General features: G+C 30.9%; 1 protein-coding gene across 3 annotated transcripts; it reads right to left on the bottom strand.

Annotated features, from left to right (window-relative positions):
- Window positions 1-557: 557 nt before the first annotated feature.
- On the bottom strand, window positions 558-17396 carry LOC148309461 (salivary plasminogen activator alpha 1-like). 3 transcript variants are annotated; one of them, XM_088260072.1, is made up of 8 exons: window positions 17225-17396; window positions 16848-16967; window positions 14000-14299; window positions 11869-12042; window positions 10209-10467; window positions 7790-7899; window positions 2584-2740; window positions 558-2001 (listed from the first exon to the last, which is right to left on the bottom strand). In XM_088260072.1, exons 3-8 carry the CDS (start codon window positions 14267-14269, stop codon window positions 1790-1792), a joined length of 1182 nt encoding a protein of 393 aa, XP_088116198.1. In that variant the 5' UTR covers window positions 14270-14299; window positions 16848-16967; window positions 17225-17396; the 3' UTR covers window positions 558-1789. The 3 variants fall into 3 exon arrangements, with proteins under 3 accessions (XP_088116198.1, XP_088116199.1, XP_088116201.1); XM_088260073.1 differs by having other exon boundaries at window positions 16848-16963; XM_088260075.1 differs by lacking the exons at window positions 558-2001; window positions 2584-2740 and adding an exon at window positions 5705-6407.
- Between the last annotated feature and the right edge of the window lie 1833 nt (window positions 17397-19229).

Here is a 19229-nt window from a genome sequence, read left to right as displayed (position 1 = left end):
TATGGAAATCCGGTTCGATAGGACCAAAAATGGTTTCGCCACAGTGCGAAATGAAACTCAAAAAAAATAATTATTCGAAGGACCAGTCTTATATTATTAACAATAAGACGACGATTCTACAAGATAGAAATATTTAGATCGATTTGGAGTCGTGATACTCTCCCGAGTTAGTTCGATGATTTATGCTCGAACTTTCAAGTACTAAGGGAAGGCGAGTTCGATAAATATCAAATAGCACGTATGAATAAAGAACTAACCTTTTATTCTTATAGATGGTCTTGATCCAGCGCTGGGATCAGGGCGATTCTCTCTTGATGGTGGTGATGGGGTCACAAAATACAGCGAGGTATTCACAACAATTCAATAAAATACAGCGAGGTATTCACAACAATTCAATATATAGAGCGCCCGCGTGAAGAGTCAAATTGCAACTGTTTTTTACTTTTGTTTTCTTTTGTCTTGTATTCGGGCAGTCGGGCGTCGTTCGAAATTCAAAACGTACTACCGATAAGTACCGGCCAAACCACTTTCTATTCCTCGCCTTAACACATCATTCTTCTATCATTCCTTCTCTGTCCAAGCGGCCAGACTATAGAATGAATTACCTCTCCTTTTAAAAAATGCACTTTCACCAATAGCTGATCAAAACGTTTCATACCATATATAGCTGTTTGCAATCAGAGGGTAGATAGTACTTGAATATTTAAAAAAAAATACAAATCGATGATAATAAAGAAGGCAAAGGAAAAGGGAGTTTAGGGAAGGAGGTAGAGCAATGATACTCAACCTTTTTTTTCTTCGGGCCGCATACATATATTTGTAAGCTACGCGGGCCGCAACACTATACTGGTATGACAAAAAATATCATGAAACCCATCACCCCCGTTTTTTTGGAAAACCATTTGAGATTTATAAAAATATGACCAAAACAGAATAATAATAGCGCGCATATTTGTCTGTCAAATGTTTGGTTTTTGGGAATAATTCTAGCGTGTGCAGTAGCAACACTCTTATACCAGATCTGATGTTGACACGACAACGACCATCCTCTTCGGGTTTCCATGTCTGTACGTCAAAGTCGAAATAAATCTCAAGATATACGATTCTATATTTATAGAATGCCAGATTTTGTAAATCATGTTCCTGATAATAAATGTGTTGGGGCCGCACAAAAAAGCTTGGCGGGCCGCCTGCGGTCGCGGGCCGCAAGTTGAGTATTGCTGAGGTAGAGGGAAAAGCTAAGGGAGGAGGTTTGATGAACTGATAAAGTAGTTCTAATGAATGTGTAATGCCTCAGACGTTTCATAAAAATTATTGGAGAAGGTGCATTTTTTCCACGTCCACCTCCGTAGCGCAGTGGTCAGCGCGTTTGGCTACCGCGCTGGAGGTCCCTGGAGGGGGGTCAAAATAAATATGGCCGATTTTCACTCTCATTTATTTAATATCACCCTGGACTGGTACAAAAAGCGCAGGGCTGATCACCTTGCCTTCATGCAATCAACGATCAAGATAGCACTGCGTCGCTACGATGCAGTGCCCTATGCACCACTGGGTGTGTATAAGGGTTAGAAGCATTTTTTACAAATTGAGGTAATTCATTCATTAGTCTGGCTGCTTGGATAGATAAGGAATTACTGAAGAATGATGTGTTATGGCGAGGAATGAACATATGGATGTGAAAGAAGCGAGGAGTGTATGTCAGGACAGAAGAGTGTGGCATTCCATCCTTTCTGCCTACCCTTGCGTAGAAACGGCGTGATGGTAGTATTAGTAGTAGTCACATTATCATTCACAATCTATCAGGAGTATTTTCTTTGATCCAACCAAGATAGTAAGCCGCGTCAGTGAAGATGACGTAGTTAGTTGGATCACAAACGGATGTTCCTGGATTCGAAAAACTGAGAGAAACTACTCCTCGAAGGGACCAGGTCTGTTGGCCATCTGAAGATGTATCTGGGAAGAACATACCGCCACCGCTGTCTCCATTACAAACGCTTGTGCCTGAAAAAAATGTAAATGACATGGTAAATAGTGAACCTTTTTGAGCCTGAGTGCCAATTGCCGATTTTCACCCCCCTGGGAATCGAACCCGGGACCTCCAGCACGATAGCTAAACACGCTGAATATTACGCCACGGTGGCGGACAAAATACGGACGGACAAGATGTTTGATTCATACAACAATTTGAGTGTGTCCAAATACTTAAATAAGCTTAAATAATAAAAATGAAAATTGTATTTTCTGGCGTTTCTCATGCGTGTGATTATAATCCAGGATTCGGACCTCACATACTAATATAAGAGTTTCTGCTTATAAAAAGCTTCTTTACATCTCACCAATAGATGTCTCAAGTGAAGTTCTTGTGATTCAAGAACATGGTTTCTAAATTGGTTCAGATATATGTATATAATTACCAAGAATTTGAGTAGTGTGGTTGTCAATAATAGGTAGAATTGGTGAATGTTACACGTGTTTAAAGTGATTACTTTAACCAGCCTATGACGGTCGTCAGCCCCGTAAATGCCCAGACTTCCATATTCTTCTTCATCTTTGATGAGATGTCAAAAATAATTTGATTCATACCATTCCTAAATCCGGCGCAGAAGGCATTCTTGTGAAGGAACTTAGCGTAGAACTCTGGTTTGCTTCGTAAACAGTCTGACACGGATGCGATGGGCATTCTCGCTTCCCTGAGTTGAGGAGCAAAATCTTTACCTTCGCTGAACCCCCACCCAATGACCTAAAACATAATCAAAAAGAAATGACTATGAATAACTTGTAATGGCCAACACTTTTGTTCTCTCTATAAGCAATATTCAGATCAGATGTTCTCGGTAAAGACAGATCCACGGAGTATGACGCAGAGTTACCAGTGAGAAAATATTAGGAAATACAGTAAAACCTCGATATAACGGACTGGTTGGGGCAAGGGGTGTACGTTAAAGCCAAAAATACGTTATATATAAATCTTTAAAAACCTTTATCCACACCCGATGGTGCATAGGGCACTGCATCATATTTATTTATTCACAAAACGCCCAGAGGGCTTTTACAAGTAAAAAATCAAGTAACTAAAAAATATGGAGTTCGTATAGTATAACAACTCTAAACTATATAAATGCAGTGTTATCTTGAACGTTAACACTTGAAGGAATTATCAGCCTTCTGTTCTAGGTATCAGTCCAGGGTAGTATTGAATAAATATTATAGTGAAAAAATTACTTATATTTATTTGAACCCCCCTTGGGTACCGAACCCGGGACCAGTACAGTAGCCGAGTGTGCTGACCATTACACTACGGAGGGGAACACAAAAGAAAAACAGGTTTAAAATAAATACAAAGGTATTTCATATAAATAGACGTATGAATCGTTACAATAACAACATAGCGAGTATTCGGAACAAACTCGATTACTTACCGTATAAGGAAATCGAAAAATAATGCCAACATTTAAAAAAAACTGTTATAAAATCAACCATAAATTGTGATGCATTGGTTTTGATCTTAAAATGTGCACAAAAATTAAAAAGTGTTTTTTATTACAATTTGTTGATTTACACTACCAATTATGTAAAAAAAAATATTTTAAAAATATTTTTATTTATTTATTTGTTTTCATAATACATAGATACATTCAATATACATTTTCATTTCATATACACATTTATTATACGTATTACGGCTCTTTAGGCATGGCCTGTGTTGAGCCGAATACTAACATGGTAATACAAAATTTATATATATATATATATATATATATATATATATATATATATATATATATATATATATATATATATATATATATATATATATATATATATATATATATATATATATATATATATATATATATATATATATATATATATATATATATATATATATATATATATATATATATATATATATATATATATATATATATATATATATATATATATATATATATATATATATATATATATATATATATATATATATATATATATATATATATATATATATATATATATATATATATATATATATATATATATATATATATATATATATATATATATATATATATATATATATATATATATATATATATATATATATATATATATATATATATATATATATATATATATATATATATATATATATATATATATATATATATATATATATATATATATATATATATATATATATATATATATATATATATATATATATATATATATATATATATATATATATATATATATATATATATATATATATATATATATATATATATATATATATATATATATATATATATATATATATATATATATATTTATTATATATATATATATATATATATATATATATATATATATATATATATATATATATATATATATATATATATATATATATATATATATATATATATATATATATATATATATATATATATATATATATATATATATATATATATATATATATATATATATATATATTTATTTATTTTTTTTTTAATTTTTTTTTTAATGATTAGATTATAAACATAACATACAGGAGATACAAAAATAATTTATAGTTTAAGGTTTTTCAATGTGATAATTACACCTGGACTTTAATCAATTCACTTTCTACCTTGTCCCTTCCAATGTTAAGCAACCATCGACGGACACTGTTCTTAAAGACCTGATCACTCCTGGAAATCTTAATGGTTTCGGGCAGCAAATTAAATATTTTTGGAGCAAGGAATGAAAAAATTTTTTGGGCAAAACTTGTTTTAACGGCTGAGCCAATGTAGTTTTTATTTTATTTATTGTTTCGGCATTAACTTTGTGGTAAGACATGTTACATGTTACAATGTTATTATACAGACCTGAATGATGGAAGTTTAACTTCTGAAACATGTAGTCTATAATAAAACTCAGGTGGTAAAAAACGAAGTGTTTTCTTTAATCATTAGTTTTTATTTAATGCTGCCTGGGTTCGAATGGTTTGTTGCGTTCTAACCTTTTTCATTTTATTCCAGAAGTGAATCAGTACTTCCTTGACGAACAGTTGCCGTACGTCTAGTACCATATATAAGTTAAATACTCGAGGGAGAAAATTTCTAACGCTATCGCTACAGTTACTTCTGAAATGGTTGGACGTACGCGTCGAGAAATCGACTACAAATTAGAGACATCTGCAGAGCGACGAACAAACCACTCATCAAAACATACTAGAATATAAATGTAAATATATTTTTTGCACATTTTAAGATCAAAATACTAAAATTACCTTCAATAACACTGGCCAACAATAATTTTGTAACTGAAATTTTGATGACTGATTTGGACTTAGTTAATCGTTCTTATTCAAAGTCTATATGGTGACAAGCTTGTATCACGTCAAGTATTGATGTTACAGTCATAATATTTTTTGTATGGAACCCATACGTTGAAACTGTAATAGTGGTTAGTATCTCGTAATAATGATTGTTATCTAGAAATATTTTACTCTAAGGTCTAAGGGATTAAAAAAATATATGGATAATTATTGAGTAACAGTGGAAATATATTAACTTATTAACATTGAATACGAAAGCATTATATGTTTATATATGTTTATATATATTTATACATAAATAATAACATAATCTTAAGTCAATATCAGAATTAAAAATATCCATAACTAAAAAATCTGTCGTGCTACATATTTTTTGCTTTCGTTTTTGAATTCAGCTCTGCAAAGTGCGAAGATCAGGTATTTCCATACCAGTTACAAATTAAAAGGTGTAAATTGTTGGTGTGTGTAGTTATTTTACAACAGCTGTTTTCAATGTTGGCATTATTTTTCGATGACCTTGTATTTTTTTTTATTTATTGGCAAAGCACCCAATTTTGGGTGATACCTGCCATACTAGTGATTTTACTTAAACAATATATATTTTTTTTATTGATTTTTTTTGAGGTCACACGCTTTTGCCATACTTTTTTATATGTTTGATGATCGCACCGTTAACATTTTTTGAGTTGATTGACAATAGGTGTTGGACATTCAGCGGGAAGGACAAACCCTCCGACCGAATGTCCTGAATGAACTCGAGGTTAGGGAGTAAAGGGCAGTTGAGAAATATGTGGTCAGCAGTCTCATCCTCCTGACCTTGTATTTATTCGAGCAAGATTAATACAGACTTCCTAATTCTTCTTTATCTTTTTTGAGATGTCAGGATTTGATTTGAATAATAGTTTCTTACGTATCCTGGTAGACCAATCACGATAGAAGATATGGTAATTTCACTCGGTTCCCAAATACAAACTGGTTGTATGAACTGTCCGTAGGAAACTACGGTGGCAAGAACGGTTATAGCAATGTCGTTTTCTAGAATTTGGAAATCGAAGTAGGGATGAAGGATTATGTTGTATACCTGTAAATAAAATATTAATTAGTTACAACATTTTGAGTGTATCCAAATACTTGTTCACAAATCTGGATTATCTCCAATTATAGAAGTTATTTTTCACATTATTTTTGACATCTCATCAAAGATGAAGAAGAATATGGAAGTCTGGGCATAGCATAAGTCAATGAAAAGCTTCTTTTCGTCTCACCAATATATGTGTCCAGTGAATTTCTAGTGATTCAAGAACAATGTTTCAAAATTGGTTCATTTCTATAGAACTTCCAAGAATTTGAGTAATGTGGTTATCAATAATGGGTAGAATTGGTGAATGTTACACGTGTGTAAATTTATCACTTAAACCAGCCTATGACGGTCGTCGGCCCCATAAATGCCCAAACTTCCATATTCTTCTTCATCTTTGATGAGATGTCAAAAATAATGTGATTAATTTAGTTCATACAGTGGTATTATTAATTGGTATTACACGAAGTGAACGATGAATGATAAGCAGAGTGTAATATTACCATACCACAAAGTTAACGATGCTATTATATGTAAAATACATATACTTATATTTTCATTAATGGACCAGTCATTTCAGATTCCTATTCAAATCTTGAACTGGATATTATTTGATTTCTTTACAAACATTTATTTTACAAACTAATTACTTTTAGTGAAGAAACTGTTTACGATATTATAATTCAATTATTATTATATAATATATGTGTCGCCTACTTTCAAAATCTGCCAGGTCCATGTAATTCGATTTTTAAAAAAATTGCAAAATTCTTCGGGTAACATTTACGTTTAAAAGATTGACAAATATCTTAAGATAAAATAGAGAATTTTAACATTTTTTAGAAAATTATTCAGTATTTAAAAAAACACGAGACACTAATCGATAATGACGTCATCTTAATTTTTGACCTATCCCCGCTCTCTGATTGGCCGATATGGGTCAGAAGGCAAGTTCCATGAATGTAGCGGAAATTGAAATACAACACGTATTTATTTACCCAAAATGTTTTAATTTTAGTGCTTTAAAATTTGTATTTTGTCAGCATCTTGTGACTAACTAGCTAGCCAACTAGCTAGCCAACTAGCTAGCCAACTAGCTAACTATCTAACTATCTAACTAACTAACTACCTAACTACCTAACTACCTAACTACCTAACTACCTAGCTACCTAGCTAGCTAGCTAACTAACTAGCTAACTAACTAGCTAACTAACTAACTAACTAACTAACTAACCGTCATGCCGCTTCCCCGCAAGGGTAGGCAGAGAGAATAGAACGCCACACCACCCTGTCTTTGCAAACATTCTTCACCTCTTCCACGTTCATGCATCTCCTCATACCTGCGTGACTGATCAGGATATATTGACAGTGAACATGTTGGTTACCTTCCTTGATTGTATTTGCTGGTCAATCGCCTCAAAATTGAATTTGCCGAGAACAATCAGTAGACGATCAGGAATAATAACGGAATCAGCTTCTATCACACAGTGCCCAGCTGAAACCAAAAATTGTCAATATTATTAATATTTAAAGCATTTACTTTATGGTTAGTCATTTTAACTTATTTATTTTTCTACAAAAATGTTAATAACAATAGTATATAACCACTCACCGATATTTTTATGTCTACCGGTTTCGAGACGTACCCGTCTCTCCGTCAGGACAATCACTAACACAGCATGCAAACAATACCACCCTTCACCACCATAGCACCATTTAAACACTCAAAACTACACAAAATGGTCTAACCATGCGATTTTTGGTCGACCCGAAGACCAACATGCACTTAAATTTTCGACACAGACATGCGTTACGAGCCGAGGTTCAACATGCGATGACGCATGTTTAACGGAGAGACGGGTACGTCTCGAAACCGGTAGACATAAAAATCTCGGTGAGTGGTTATATACTATTTTTATTAACATTTTTGTAAAAAAATAAATAAGCCGAAATTTCTTTCTTAATAAAAAACGTAGGAAATTTTACATCATTTTTTTAATATCTCAACATGAAAACAATACTTCAGCATACATATAGGGAACGTCTAAATGTTGATATACCGCGTAGTGGAGTAAGTGGCACTTTCTAATGATAAAATACTGTTTTTGATTAATGTTTTACTTAGTAAATACCACTATTTCTTAAAATGTTCTGTACAGTAGAATTTTAAGAAATAGTGGTATTTACGTAGTAAAACATTAAAAATGGATAGATTTTACCACAAACTGACTGCAGAATCAATTGATGAAATTAATGGAAATACTGCTTTAATTTATTTATAAAGTCATCTGTTTCGGCTGAAATTACGAGATTAGATAAGAGTTTGATCGACAGATACTGTCATCTGCTGCAGTGTCTGTCGTCAGGCTATAACATTAATAAATATAAATTAAAAGAGTATGCTCTAGAAACTGCTTCAAAATTTTTCATGCATATCTGTGGTACAATTTATGACCTTCCGTGCACAAAGTTTTGATTCATGGGTCCGAGGTGATTGATCATTCGTTATTATCAAAAGGGAAGTTCTCCGAAGAGACTCCGAGTTCTCAAATAAATATTTATTGATTTGGCATTAACGTTGTGGAATGACAAAAGAGAAATATATGTGTTTTAAGTATTTACACAAATATTTCAATTTCATACTATTTCTGTGAGCCTAAGTGGCTCACTATCAGAAATAGGTAACAAATTGTAGTAGAGTGGGTTCGAACCGAGAAACTCTGACTTAAGAGTCCGCGAAACTAACCACGGAATCACAACCCAACACAAGGGTTGGGTTTAGTTTAGTTTAGTTTAGTTTTAAATTAAACACTTCTATAATACCACTTAACGAGTTTAATTTCATTACACACGACTAGTTTCGAAAACTAACAACTTAATAATATTAACAATTAATAATTTAACAGGTTAGTTCCCTATCCCGGGACCTACCTGAGTCACCACATCCGTATAGAACTACTGACTAAACATACTAAACAAACTAACATTACCAATAAAACTAACCCCCCTAACAGGAATACTAACACATGAAAGACAAATGTAAAAAGTGTAAATAAAGAATTACTCGACACTGGCTATTATTTATTTATTTATTTGAAAACATATTACATATATAAATCATATAAACTAACATATAATATTCCCGATGAGTAATTTCTATTTCTCATTTTGGGACATGGGATTAAGGTTAACAAGACTGGAACACAAATAATAAAGTAACAAAAAAGATTTTTTTTTAAATAACCAAAACTAATACTAATACATGGCAAAATATAAAAACAATAAACAGGTATAATAAATAGGCACAAGAAGCATATTTTAAAAAAAATAAATGAAAAAACACAAGGTAAGAAGCATATTTAAAATAAACAAATGAGAAATTATAAAAAAACGAGAAAATATAACAAATGAGAAAATATAAAAAAAGATAAGTTTTTTGTTAATAAAATACAACTTAGTAGACTCAAAAAATCTGTGTTTGATTTAAAATTAATAAATAAAAAAAAGATAGCGTAAAAACAAAATAAAAAAAATATGACTTATCACTACATATATATCTTTCCATAAAGTACCTTCTAAGATAGTTTATTTTGGATCCACGAATGGGTTTTATTTTATATATGTCAGGCAGCTGGTTAATTTGGGTATTGGCAATATAATTTAAGGACCTTACTGCAAATTTAGCAGTGTTTATCGGCTCCACATGTATTTTGTTATGTCCTCGAGTATAACACCCAAGATGGGTGAAAAGCCATAAAAAAGAAGAAGATATCCTTGATCTTTAAGAACACATATATTGTTTACCTGTAAGGACTCTTGAAGGAGACAACAAAGTCCCACCGCAGATGTAGGATTGCGATGCTGACTCAGTGCTGCTTCTATATAATGCAGCATGCCATGGCCAGTCTCCCGCTTTGGTACCATATCCTTGGGTGATCAAAGGTGAATGGAACACTTGTCTTCTTCCACAAGTTGGACTACCCACCTCAGGGTTTATTAGAGTATAAGGCGGAGATATACTTGGTGATGTTATATTCCCCTTAATAAAATTGTCCCATAATCCCTAGAAATAAATTTTAAATCGGTTCAATACAAAAAAACCTATTATTTTTTGACATCTCATCAAAGATGAAGAAGAATATGGAAGTCTGGGCATTTACGGGGCTGACGGCCGTCATAGGCTGGTTGAAGTGATCAATTTACACACGTGTAACATTCACCAATTCTACCCATTATTGATAACCACACTACTCAAATTCTTGGAAGTTCTCTATATATATGAACCAATTTAGAAACCTTCTTCTTGAATCACTAAAACTTCACTAGAGACATCTATTGGTGAGATGTAAAGAAGCTTTTTATTAAGCAGAAACTCTTATATCAGTATGCCTATGACGGTCATCAGCCCCGTAAATGCCCAGACTTCCATATTCTTCTTCATCTTTGATGAGATGTCAAAAAATAATATGAAAATAACTCCTGTAATTGGAGATAATCCAGATTTAGTGAACAAGTATTTGGACACACTCAAAATGTTGACAATAAAACCTCATTATAATTTTAATTAAATTTTTTAAAGAATAGTTACATAAAAACATTTACATTAATGAGAATCATAAAACAGGTATTTGTATCATACTAATTACAAAATTTCACATATCGCTCACTCCTCTCAAGAACGTCATAAATCAAAAATCGTCAATTTTCAGTGGTGCATGTTTTCGGAATGCTCAGAAAATGTACTATATCCCAGCAAAAGAGGCATATTTTTAACTGAATATTTACCCGCTACAGAGCAGAAAGTGTTGTTTTTGCATTTTGAAGAAAATGTGTTGTTTAATTCTTTTTTTAAACATACTAAATATTTGTTAAATGGAGAAAAAACCTTCAGGTTTTACCTAAAAAAATCTGTTGCACAGTAAAAAGTTCAATAAGTAGCTTGATATTAATTTTTAATACCTTGTATTATATTTTTAAACTTAAATAACGTTCTCCTGAAAAATAAAGTTTTTTGATTTATGACGTTCTTAAAAGGAGTGAGAGATGTATCTAATCTAGTATAAATACCTGGAAGATGGACGGGAAGGAAGAAAAGGGGAAAAGCTCGAAGCAAAGCTGAGGTAAGCATTATCGATAAAATTAAGAAAAGTGTGTTGAGATGGTTTGGACATGTAGAACGAATGAGTGAGGAAAGAACGGTAAAACAAATTTATGAGGCGCATGTACTTGGAAAAAGGAGCAGAGGAAGACCGAGAAAAAAAACATGGCACGATCAGGTATGCCAAATACTTGCAAGTGGTCAGGTTAGGAGTTGTAATAATCGGCGGGTATGTATGAGGAGATGCATGAACGTGGAAGAAGCGGAGAATGTTTGCAAAGGTAGAGTGGTGTGACTTTCTATTCTCTCTGCCTACCCCTGCGGGGAGCGGCGTGATGGTTAGTTAGTTAGTTTAAAAATACTTACAGTTTTAACTCCATTAGGACAGAAGTCGTAATTATTTACAACAACTTTTAATATATTAGGGACGTGTCTGCCTGGATGCCCTCTTACTCTTAAAACAGAGGACTTTTTATTTGCTGCCACATTTATTACAAATTCCCTTGAGTTAAAAGAAGAAATGCTTTCATCGTCAGATCTCTAAAAAAAGAAACAAAATGCAACTGACTAAATATTAATATTTACTTGTGTATATGTAGTGGTACAGGAGAAAGTGACCAACCAGCAAAATGTAAAATGTTCAGGAGGGCCATTTAAGTCACTTTTGCTTGGCAAGAAAATAAACATCAATGCAGTTGGTCATTTTTAACAAGTCAATATATTATACTTCCAAGTTTAAAATCCTTTGGGATTTTTTCAGGGCAATATTAAACTAGTAAGATATCATAAAGTCATTGATCACGTTTTTGTAAAAAATGCACTTGGTCACCTTTGCCTGCATGACTACGATATGTTGTATTTATTAACTTTCTAAAATTGTAAAAGAAATAAAACTTGTTTTTTACCACTTATATTTATTTTATTATAACATCTATTTTCGGTCGCCATGTTTCCGTCTTTGGGTCTTAATATAAAAAAAAAACACAAATAAAAACTAGCCGATTTAATCAAATTAATTCAAGTGGTAAAAAGCAAGTTTTTCTTTAACAATTTCATCATGTCTTACCACAAAGTGAATGCCGAAACAATAAATAAAATATTAATTTTCTTATTTCATTATTCCTTTACCGAAGCGATATCCTACGTACCAGTTAAATTGAAATCACAATATTTCGATTGCGTCCAAATACTTGCATACAAATTTGGGTTGTTTGACATTCTTGCACTTTTTTTGATTTGCATTTTTTTACTCAGGAGTTATTTTGCATCTTTGCACTTTTTAGCTTTGCATTTTTCCACTCAGGAATTAGTTTACATTTTTGACATCTCAACCAACATTCATCCCATTCCAACCATTTTACCCATGATTGACAACCATACTACTCAAAATTTTGAAAGTCATAGATATTATATATGGAGAACTCAAGACGTTCCGTTTAATTGAGTTCAAAACAGCCATCTATGATTGGATTTAGAAATCTTTTATTTAGCTAAGACCCTTTTATTTGTGTTTGAGATCCGAACGCGGATATACATAATTACATTTTGGAAAACTCCTGAAAACCTGTTTCAATATTAACACGCTTAAAAAATTGATCAGTGTGGTTGTGTGTTATAGGTAAAATGGTGAATGTTGCACGTGTGTAAAGTGATCACTTAACCAGCCTATGACAGGTCGTAAGTCCTGTAAATGACCACACTTCCATATTTAACTTCATCTATGTTTAAATGTCATAAATGTTAAATTGATTTTTAGAATAAAAAAAAAAAATTATATTATATTAAACGCAAAAAACCTAAAATGCAGAGCTGATCATCTTTTCTTAACGATCAAAACAACACTGCCAGACACATGATTCTTTAAACGCTCATCCTCACCCGATGGTGCATAGGGCACTGCATTATATAAACGCAGTGTTATCTTCATCATTAACACAAGGAAAGGTGATCAGCCCTCCGCTTTGGTACCAGTGGTAGTATTGAATAAATATTAGAGTGAAAAAATCACTAATATTTATTTTACCCCCCCCCCCTGAAAATCACTCTTCGGAGGCGGACATGTCGCTCACTCCTTTCAACAACGTCAAAAATTAATAAAAAAAAAATTAGGAGGTCGTTTTTTATGTTTAAAAATATAATAAAATGTATTAAAAATAAGTATCAAGCCACTTATTGACCTTTTATTGTGCAACAGATCTTTTTAGGTAAAACCTGAATGTTTTTTCTCCATTTGAAAAATAATAAGTATATTTAAAAAAATAATTAAACAATACCTTTTCTTCAAAATGCCTAAAAACACTTTCTGCCCTGTAGCGGCTAAATATTAAGTTAAAAATATGCCACTTTTGCTGGGATATAGTACATTTTCTAGGCATTCCGAAAGCATGCACAACTAAAAATTGTCGATTTTAGATATAAGACGTTGTTGAAAGGAGTGAGCGATATACAATGATACAAGTAAAAAAATATATAAAAGGAGTAAAATTCAAAATTTTACCATTGTTAGGGTGACATCCGAATCAAACGCAAGTTCAATTATTGAGTTTTGTTGAAAATTATTATACTCAGATAGTGCAATGTGAAGTTCGTATTGATTTTCTTCTTCAGGAGTATGTCCTGTCTCAAATATTTCAAAAACACTTTTTGTTCCGTTGCAAGGGTATCCCCGTATAAGAAAAGGTTCCAATAAATTTGCTGCATCATTGATACTGCTTTGAAATATTATCAGTAATAAACATGATATGAATTGTAATTTTTTTAGCTTCATTTTTTGAGTGATAAAAATACAGTCGTGGCGCTGAAAAATATATTGTAAATTTTTATTTATTTAAACTTCATGTACACATAATAAATAAGTACATTGGCGGGCTTATTGCTAAGAACCAGTATCTTTCAATGAACCAAAAACATTCGTAGTTGTTATTTGGAGTTGCTACGCAACGCACAATAACAAGTATGTGGAAGTTTTTGGTAAAGGAATGTAATTAACTGGTTAGAGTGTATCCTTTACGATTCTAACCAAGATTGACAGCCATATTATTCAGATTTCAAAAAGTTGCGTAACATATGTATATGCTGGCGTTATTTGATTCGGACTTTACTGAAATCCAATATTAGTTGAATACAATATATTGACTTACACACTTCTGAAAAATCATAATTTGATTTAAATATTATATACACTTGGTTTTTAAGTAACTTGCACGTATTGCTGATTATTTTTTTTCCTCATTTTTACTGACATTCATAATCTAACCATTTTTTGACACGTTGCGTGTGTGACAAACGACAAATTAAACATAAGTAACCAATGTTAACAGCGAAAAAATATTAAACCGGATTTAAATGTAAACATATAGTTGATATTAGTGGACGTCCTCATCAAAAAGTTACATTTCCAATATTGTACAAAAAATCCTTCAAATTCAAATTTGTTCTGTTTATCGTATTCCATCAAAATCTTTATTAAAGTTGTGACAAATCCTATGCTAAACCAATATGAAATAATTTAATCGCACCAAAACGTAACAATCTTACAAGCTAGAATTCCTGATTACTTAAAATCATTTAATATGGAAATTTAACGTTTTGGTGAGGACCTCCACATTTGTGACCTTGTATTGAGAAAATATTGGCAAATATTCATACAGAGTATGCTTTCATACTTTGTTAGTTTGAACTAAGAATACAAGAGAAGTCTGGGTATTTATGGGGCGTACAACCATCATAGCATAGTTTAAATGATCACTTTACACACATGTAACATCCACCAATTCTACGCATGATTGACAATCACACTACTCAAATTCTTATTCATTTAATTAAATCACAATTTATACATATTTAGAACATTTTTTTTTGCAGAGACCCACCAAGCCACCTTGTGTGTCTTGTCGGTGGAGTTCTTTTTTAATACATTGTTTAAATATATTGTTTATAATATATGTTTTAATATAGACACAAAAAAGAGAAAAAAAATAAGAATATACTTAAACAATTTTCATAAAATTAACTCTTGATCATTTACCCATTCCTTTAATTTGCCTTTGTTCCATATTTTATTTTGACCTCTAACATCCCTCGACGACAAATTAAAATGTTCGGAACGATATATTGCAGTGTTCGACTCCTATATTTATTGTTAATTCTTGGGACTATCAAACCTTCGTTGTGTGTAAATCGTGTATCATGGTTGTGTACTAAAGGATTTCGATATTTTTGTCTAGTTTGTTGTTCAACGATGATCTCATCCACAATATTCCACGTACCGGCAGTAATTTTAAATGTTTATAAAATATATAAAGAACTTCTATATATATTATGTCCACCTCCGTAGTGTAATGGTCAGCACGCTTGGCCACCGTTCTGGAGGTCCCGGGTTCGATTCCCAAGGGGGGTAAAATAAATATAAGTGATTTTTTCACTGTGATATTTATTCAATATTAACATGGATTGGTACCTGAATCGGAGGGCTGATCACCTTTCCTTCATGTGTAAATGATCAAAAAAACACTGCGTTTATATGACACAGTGCCCTATGCACCATTGGGGTGCGGATAAGGGTTTTATTATTTATTTATTATTGTTATAATATATATTGTTCAAATTTAATACAAATTAGCTTGTCTAAAGCCCTGGAAATGCCCAGACTTCTTATTCTTTGTAATCTATGCTAAGATGTCAAAAAATAACTCCTAATTGGAGATAATCCAGATTTGTGTACAAATATTTGGACACACTCAAAATGTCATAATTTCAAGAGATGTTGCGCAATGCATAGAAAGAATTAAGCAATATTGCACAATATTTTTTTACATCTCAACATAGATAAGAGGAAGAAGAAGAAGAATATGGAAGTCGGGGCATTTACAGGGTTTACGAAATAATATGAAAAACATTCCTGTAATTGGAGATAATCCAGATTTGTGAACAAGTATTTCGACACACTCAATGTGTTGTAACTATTGCATAATTTGATAAATCGACAAAAAAAGGTAAAAAAACACATCCCCTTTACATCGTTTGTCTCCTACATATTTAAAATAGGTAACACGTCTTGACATTATATAGAGTAAAACTTTAAAAAAATCATTACGGTGAGGAATTTGGGGTTACCATATAAGTGACTCTTATAATACTAAAGCTATCGTATTAAAATTCATATATGGGGGATTTCAATCCCTTTTAGAGCCGACTATATTAATATCCGTGTAGGTACTCATTAAACAAACAAAATTTAAAAAATAACTGTATTGACTTTGAGGTGAGGGTATTATATGATTATACGTGAATACCTCACTCTTTGTACTTATCAGAGATTGCTTAGTAATGAAAGTCGTACTTACTTGCTTCAAGAACACTGTTTCTTCTTCTTCCTCCTCTTATTTAGGACTATGTCCTGTCATTCTCCGTCCGCTCCTAGGACGTGGAAGACCAACTATCTCTCCATCGTTTAGGTGGTCTTCCTGGGTAAAAAAGAAGTTTAAGTTCAAAAAACTTGGACTATATCTTAATTTACAGCACAAGGAGAAACACATCAGAGCCAGCTAAGGTGTGGGTCTTCTCCTACATGAGAAATATGAAAACTCAATTGACAATATTTTATATGTAAACCATTGAATACTAGTAGTAACACTTAATATAAAAGGCTTTCGAATAAATATAATTAGCTTGTACGCTCCTGACGTTACAAAATCTGTAGAATCTAAAGAGTTGTACTCACAATTGCAGGAAACTATAGACTTCACACCAGAATCAGAAACACTGTTTAATTATTTTAATTATAAAATGTAAATTAAAGTAAAGAAATCTAAAATTTATTTAAAAAAATAAAAGTCACTGAATTATGGCACCAATAATATTTGCTGCGCGAGGGTCTTGGCTCTTGATGCAGTCGGTCGAGTGGGCAGGTGAAAAGAAACCGATCGCCGGTGTGTAAGGGCTTTTATAGCCTGTACTACGTCACAATTGTCGCTTGGTCACTGCTGCAAACATGAGGATATATATGGATTTATTTAAACTTTTTATTTAAATTGGCGGGCTTATTACTAAGATGTCTTCCAACCAACCAAAAGCTAGATTCATGAAGCAATCACTTAAATTAAAAAAATATTGATGATAATAAGGAAGGCAATGGAATAATATATATATATATATATATATATATATATATATATATATATATATATATATATATATATATATATATATTTATAAATATATATATAAATATATATATAAATATATATATATATATATATATATATATATATATATATATATATATATATATATATATATATATATATATATATATATATATATATATATATATATATATATATATATATATATATATATTTATAAATATATATATAAATATATATATATATATAAATATATATATATATATATATATATATATATATATATATATATATATATATATATATATACATATATATATATATATATATATATATATACACATATATATATATATATATATATATATATATATATATATATATATATATATATATATATATATATATATATATATATATATATATATATATATATATATATATATATATATATATATATATATATATATATATATATATATATATATATATATATATATATATATATATATAATATATATACATACATATTTTCATATATTTTTTAAAACCCTTACCCTTACCCCAATGGTGCAAAAGGCACTGCATCATATAAACGCAGTGTTATCTTGATGGTTAACACATGAAGGAAAGGTGATCAGCCCTTCACTTCAGGTACCAGCCCAGGGTAATATTGAATAAATATTTGAGTGAAAAATATCACCTATATATATTTGATGTATAAACATATACATATGTACATATATATATATTTTTAAACATATATATTTATATTTTTAACATAGATTAACACAATGTATATAAATTGTTTTTCGATTTCCAGGTTACAATACAATTGTTACATGTAATTTGTTTTTGGTGTTCATTGTTTAAAAAAAAAAACTATAATTTATGAATTTCAAAATCAATGACTCAAATACTGGCAGTGCCAGTCAGTGACAGTTAGACAGTTATATTTATTTTATTTTTGGAATAATATGAAAACCGGAATCTGAAATAATTGGGACTGTGGCCTGTTCTGATTTAAAAAAGTTCAGATAAGTCGAGAAATTTGTAATACAGTACAAACATAGTAGGTACTCTACACTACCGAAGTAACGTATACAATAATTTTAAGTTATAATAAATGTGTTTTTAAGAGTTTGCGTGTTTTTTTATGTTTTCTTACAAATGATTTTCTTCAAAATCTTGATAAGATTTTCTGGGTTTTTGAATTTCCGGGTTTCCACTGTGTTTCCAATCATTGTCACATTGGATAGCCATCTCTGTTTCATGATGGTAACTGATGTTAATTTTTGCCAACCCTAAAATTCAAAAATATATAAGTATATCTTATTGTCACGTTAGATAACCCGGGTTATAGCTGTAAACAATTCAACTCATATTTTCAATTTATTTTCAATTTTACTCGCTAGATGGCAGTAACATCTGAAAATTTCATAAATATTTTATAGTGTTTGATAAATATTGCTGTTTTAAAAAAGAGTTTACGTATAACATTTACAATATATAATAATAACAAAAATATTCGCAGAGGCGACTGCAAAACTGAAGACATTACTCATTATTTTTTTTATATAA

Source organism: Brachycentrus maculatus, unplaced genomic scaffold, assembly GCF_059751285.1.
Source record: "Brachycentrus maculatus isolate JH-2025_06_01 unplaced genomic scaffold, ASM5975128v1 h1tg000123l, whole genome shotgun sequence".
NCBI lineage: Eukaryota > Metazoa > Arthropoda > Insecta > Trichoptera > Brachycentridae > Brachycentrus > Brachycentrus maculatus.
This window is presented reverse-complemented; position numbering and strand designations above follow the sequence as displayed.

Bases quoted from the DNA above. Each gene is read 5' to 3' on its own strand.
- LOC148309461 (XM_088260072.1), bottom strand. From the start codon at position 14,269: ATGAAGCTAAAAAAATTACAATTCATATCATGTTTATTACTGATAATA. The intron at 12,043-13,999 runs GTAAAATTTTGA...TTCTTTTTTTAG, and splicing joins CGGATGTCACCCTAACAATG to AGATCTGACGATGAAAGCAT. The intron at 2,741-7,789 runs GTAACCAACATG...ATTATGTTTTAG, and splicing joins AGCAAATACAATCAAGGAAG to GTCATTGGGTGGGGGTTCAG.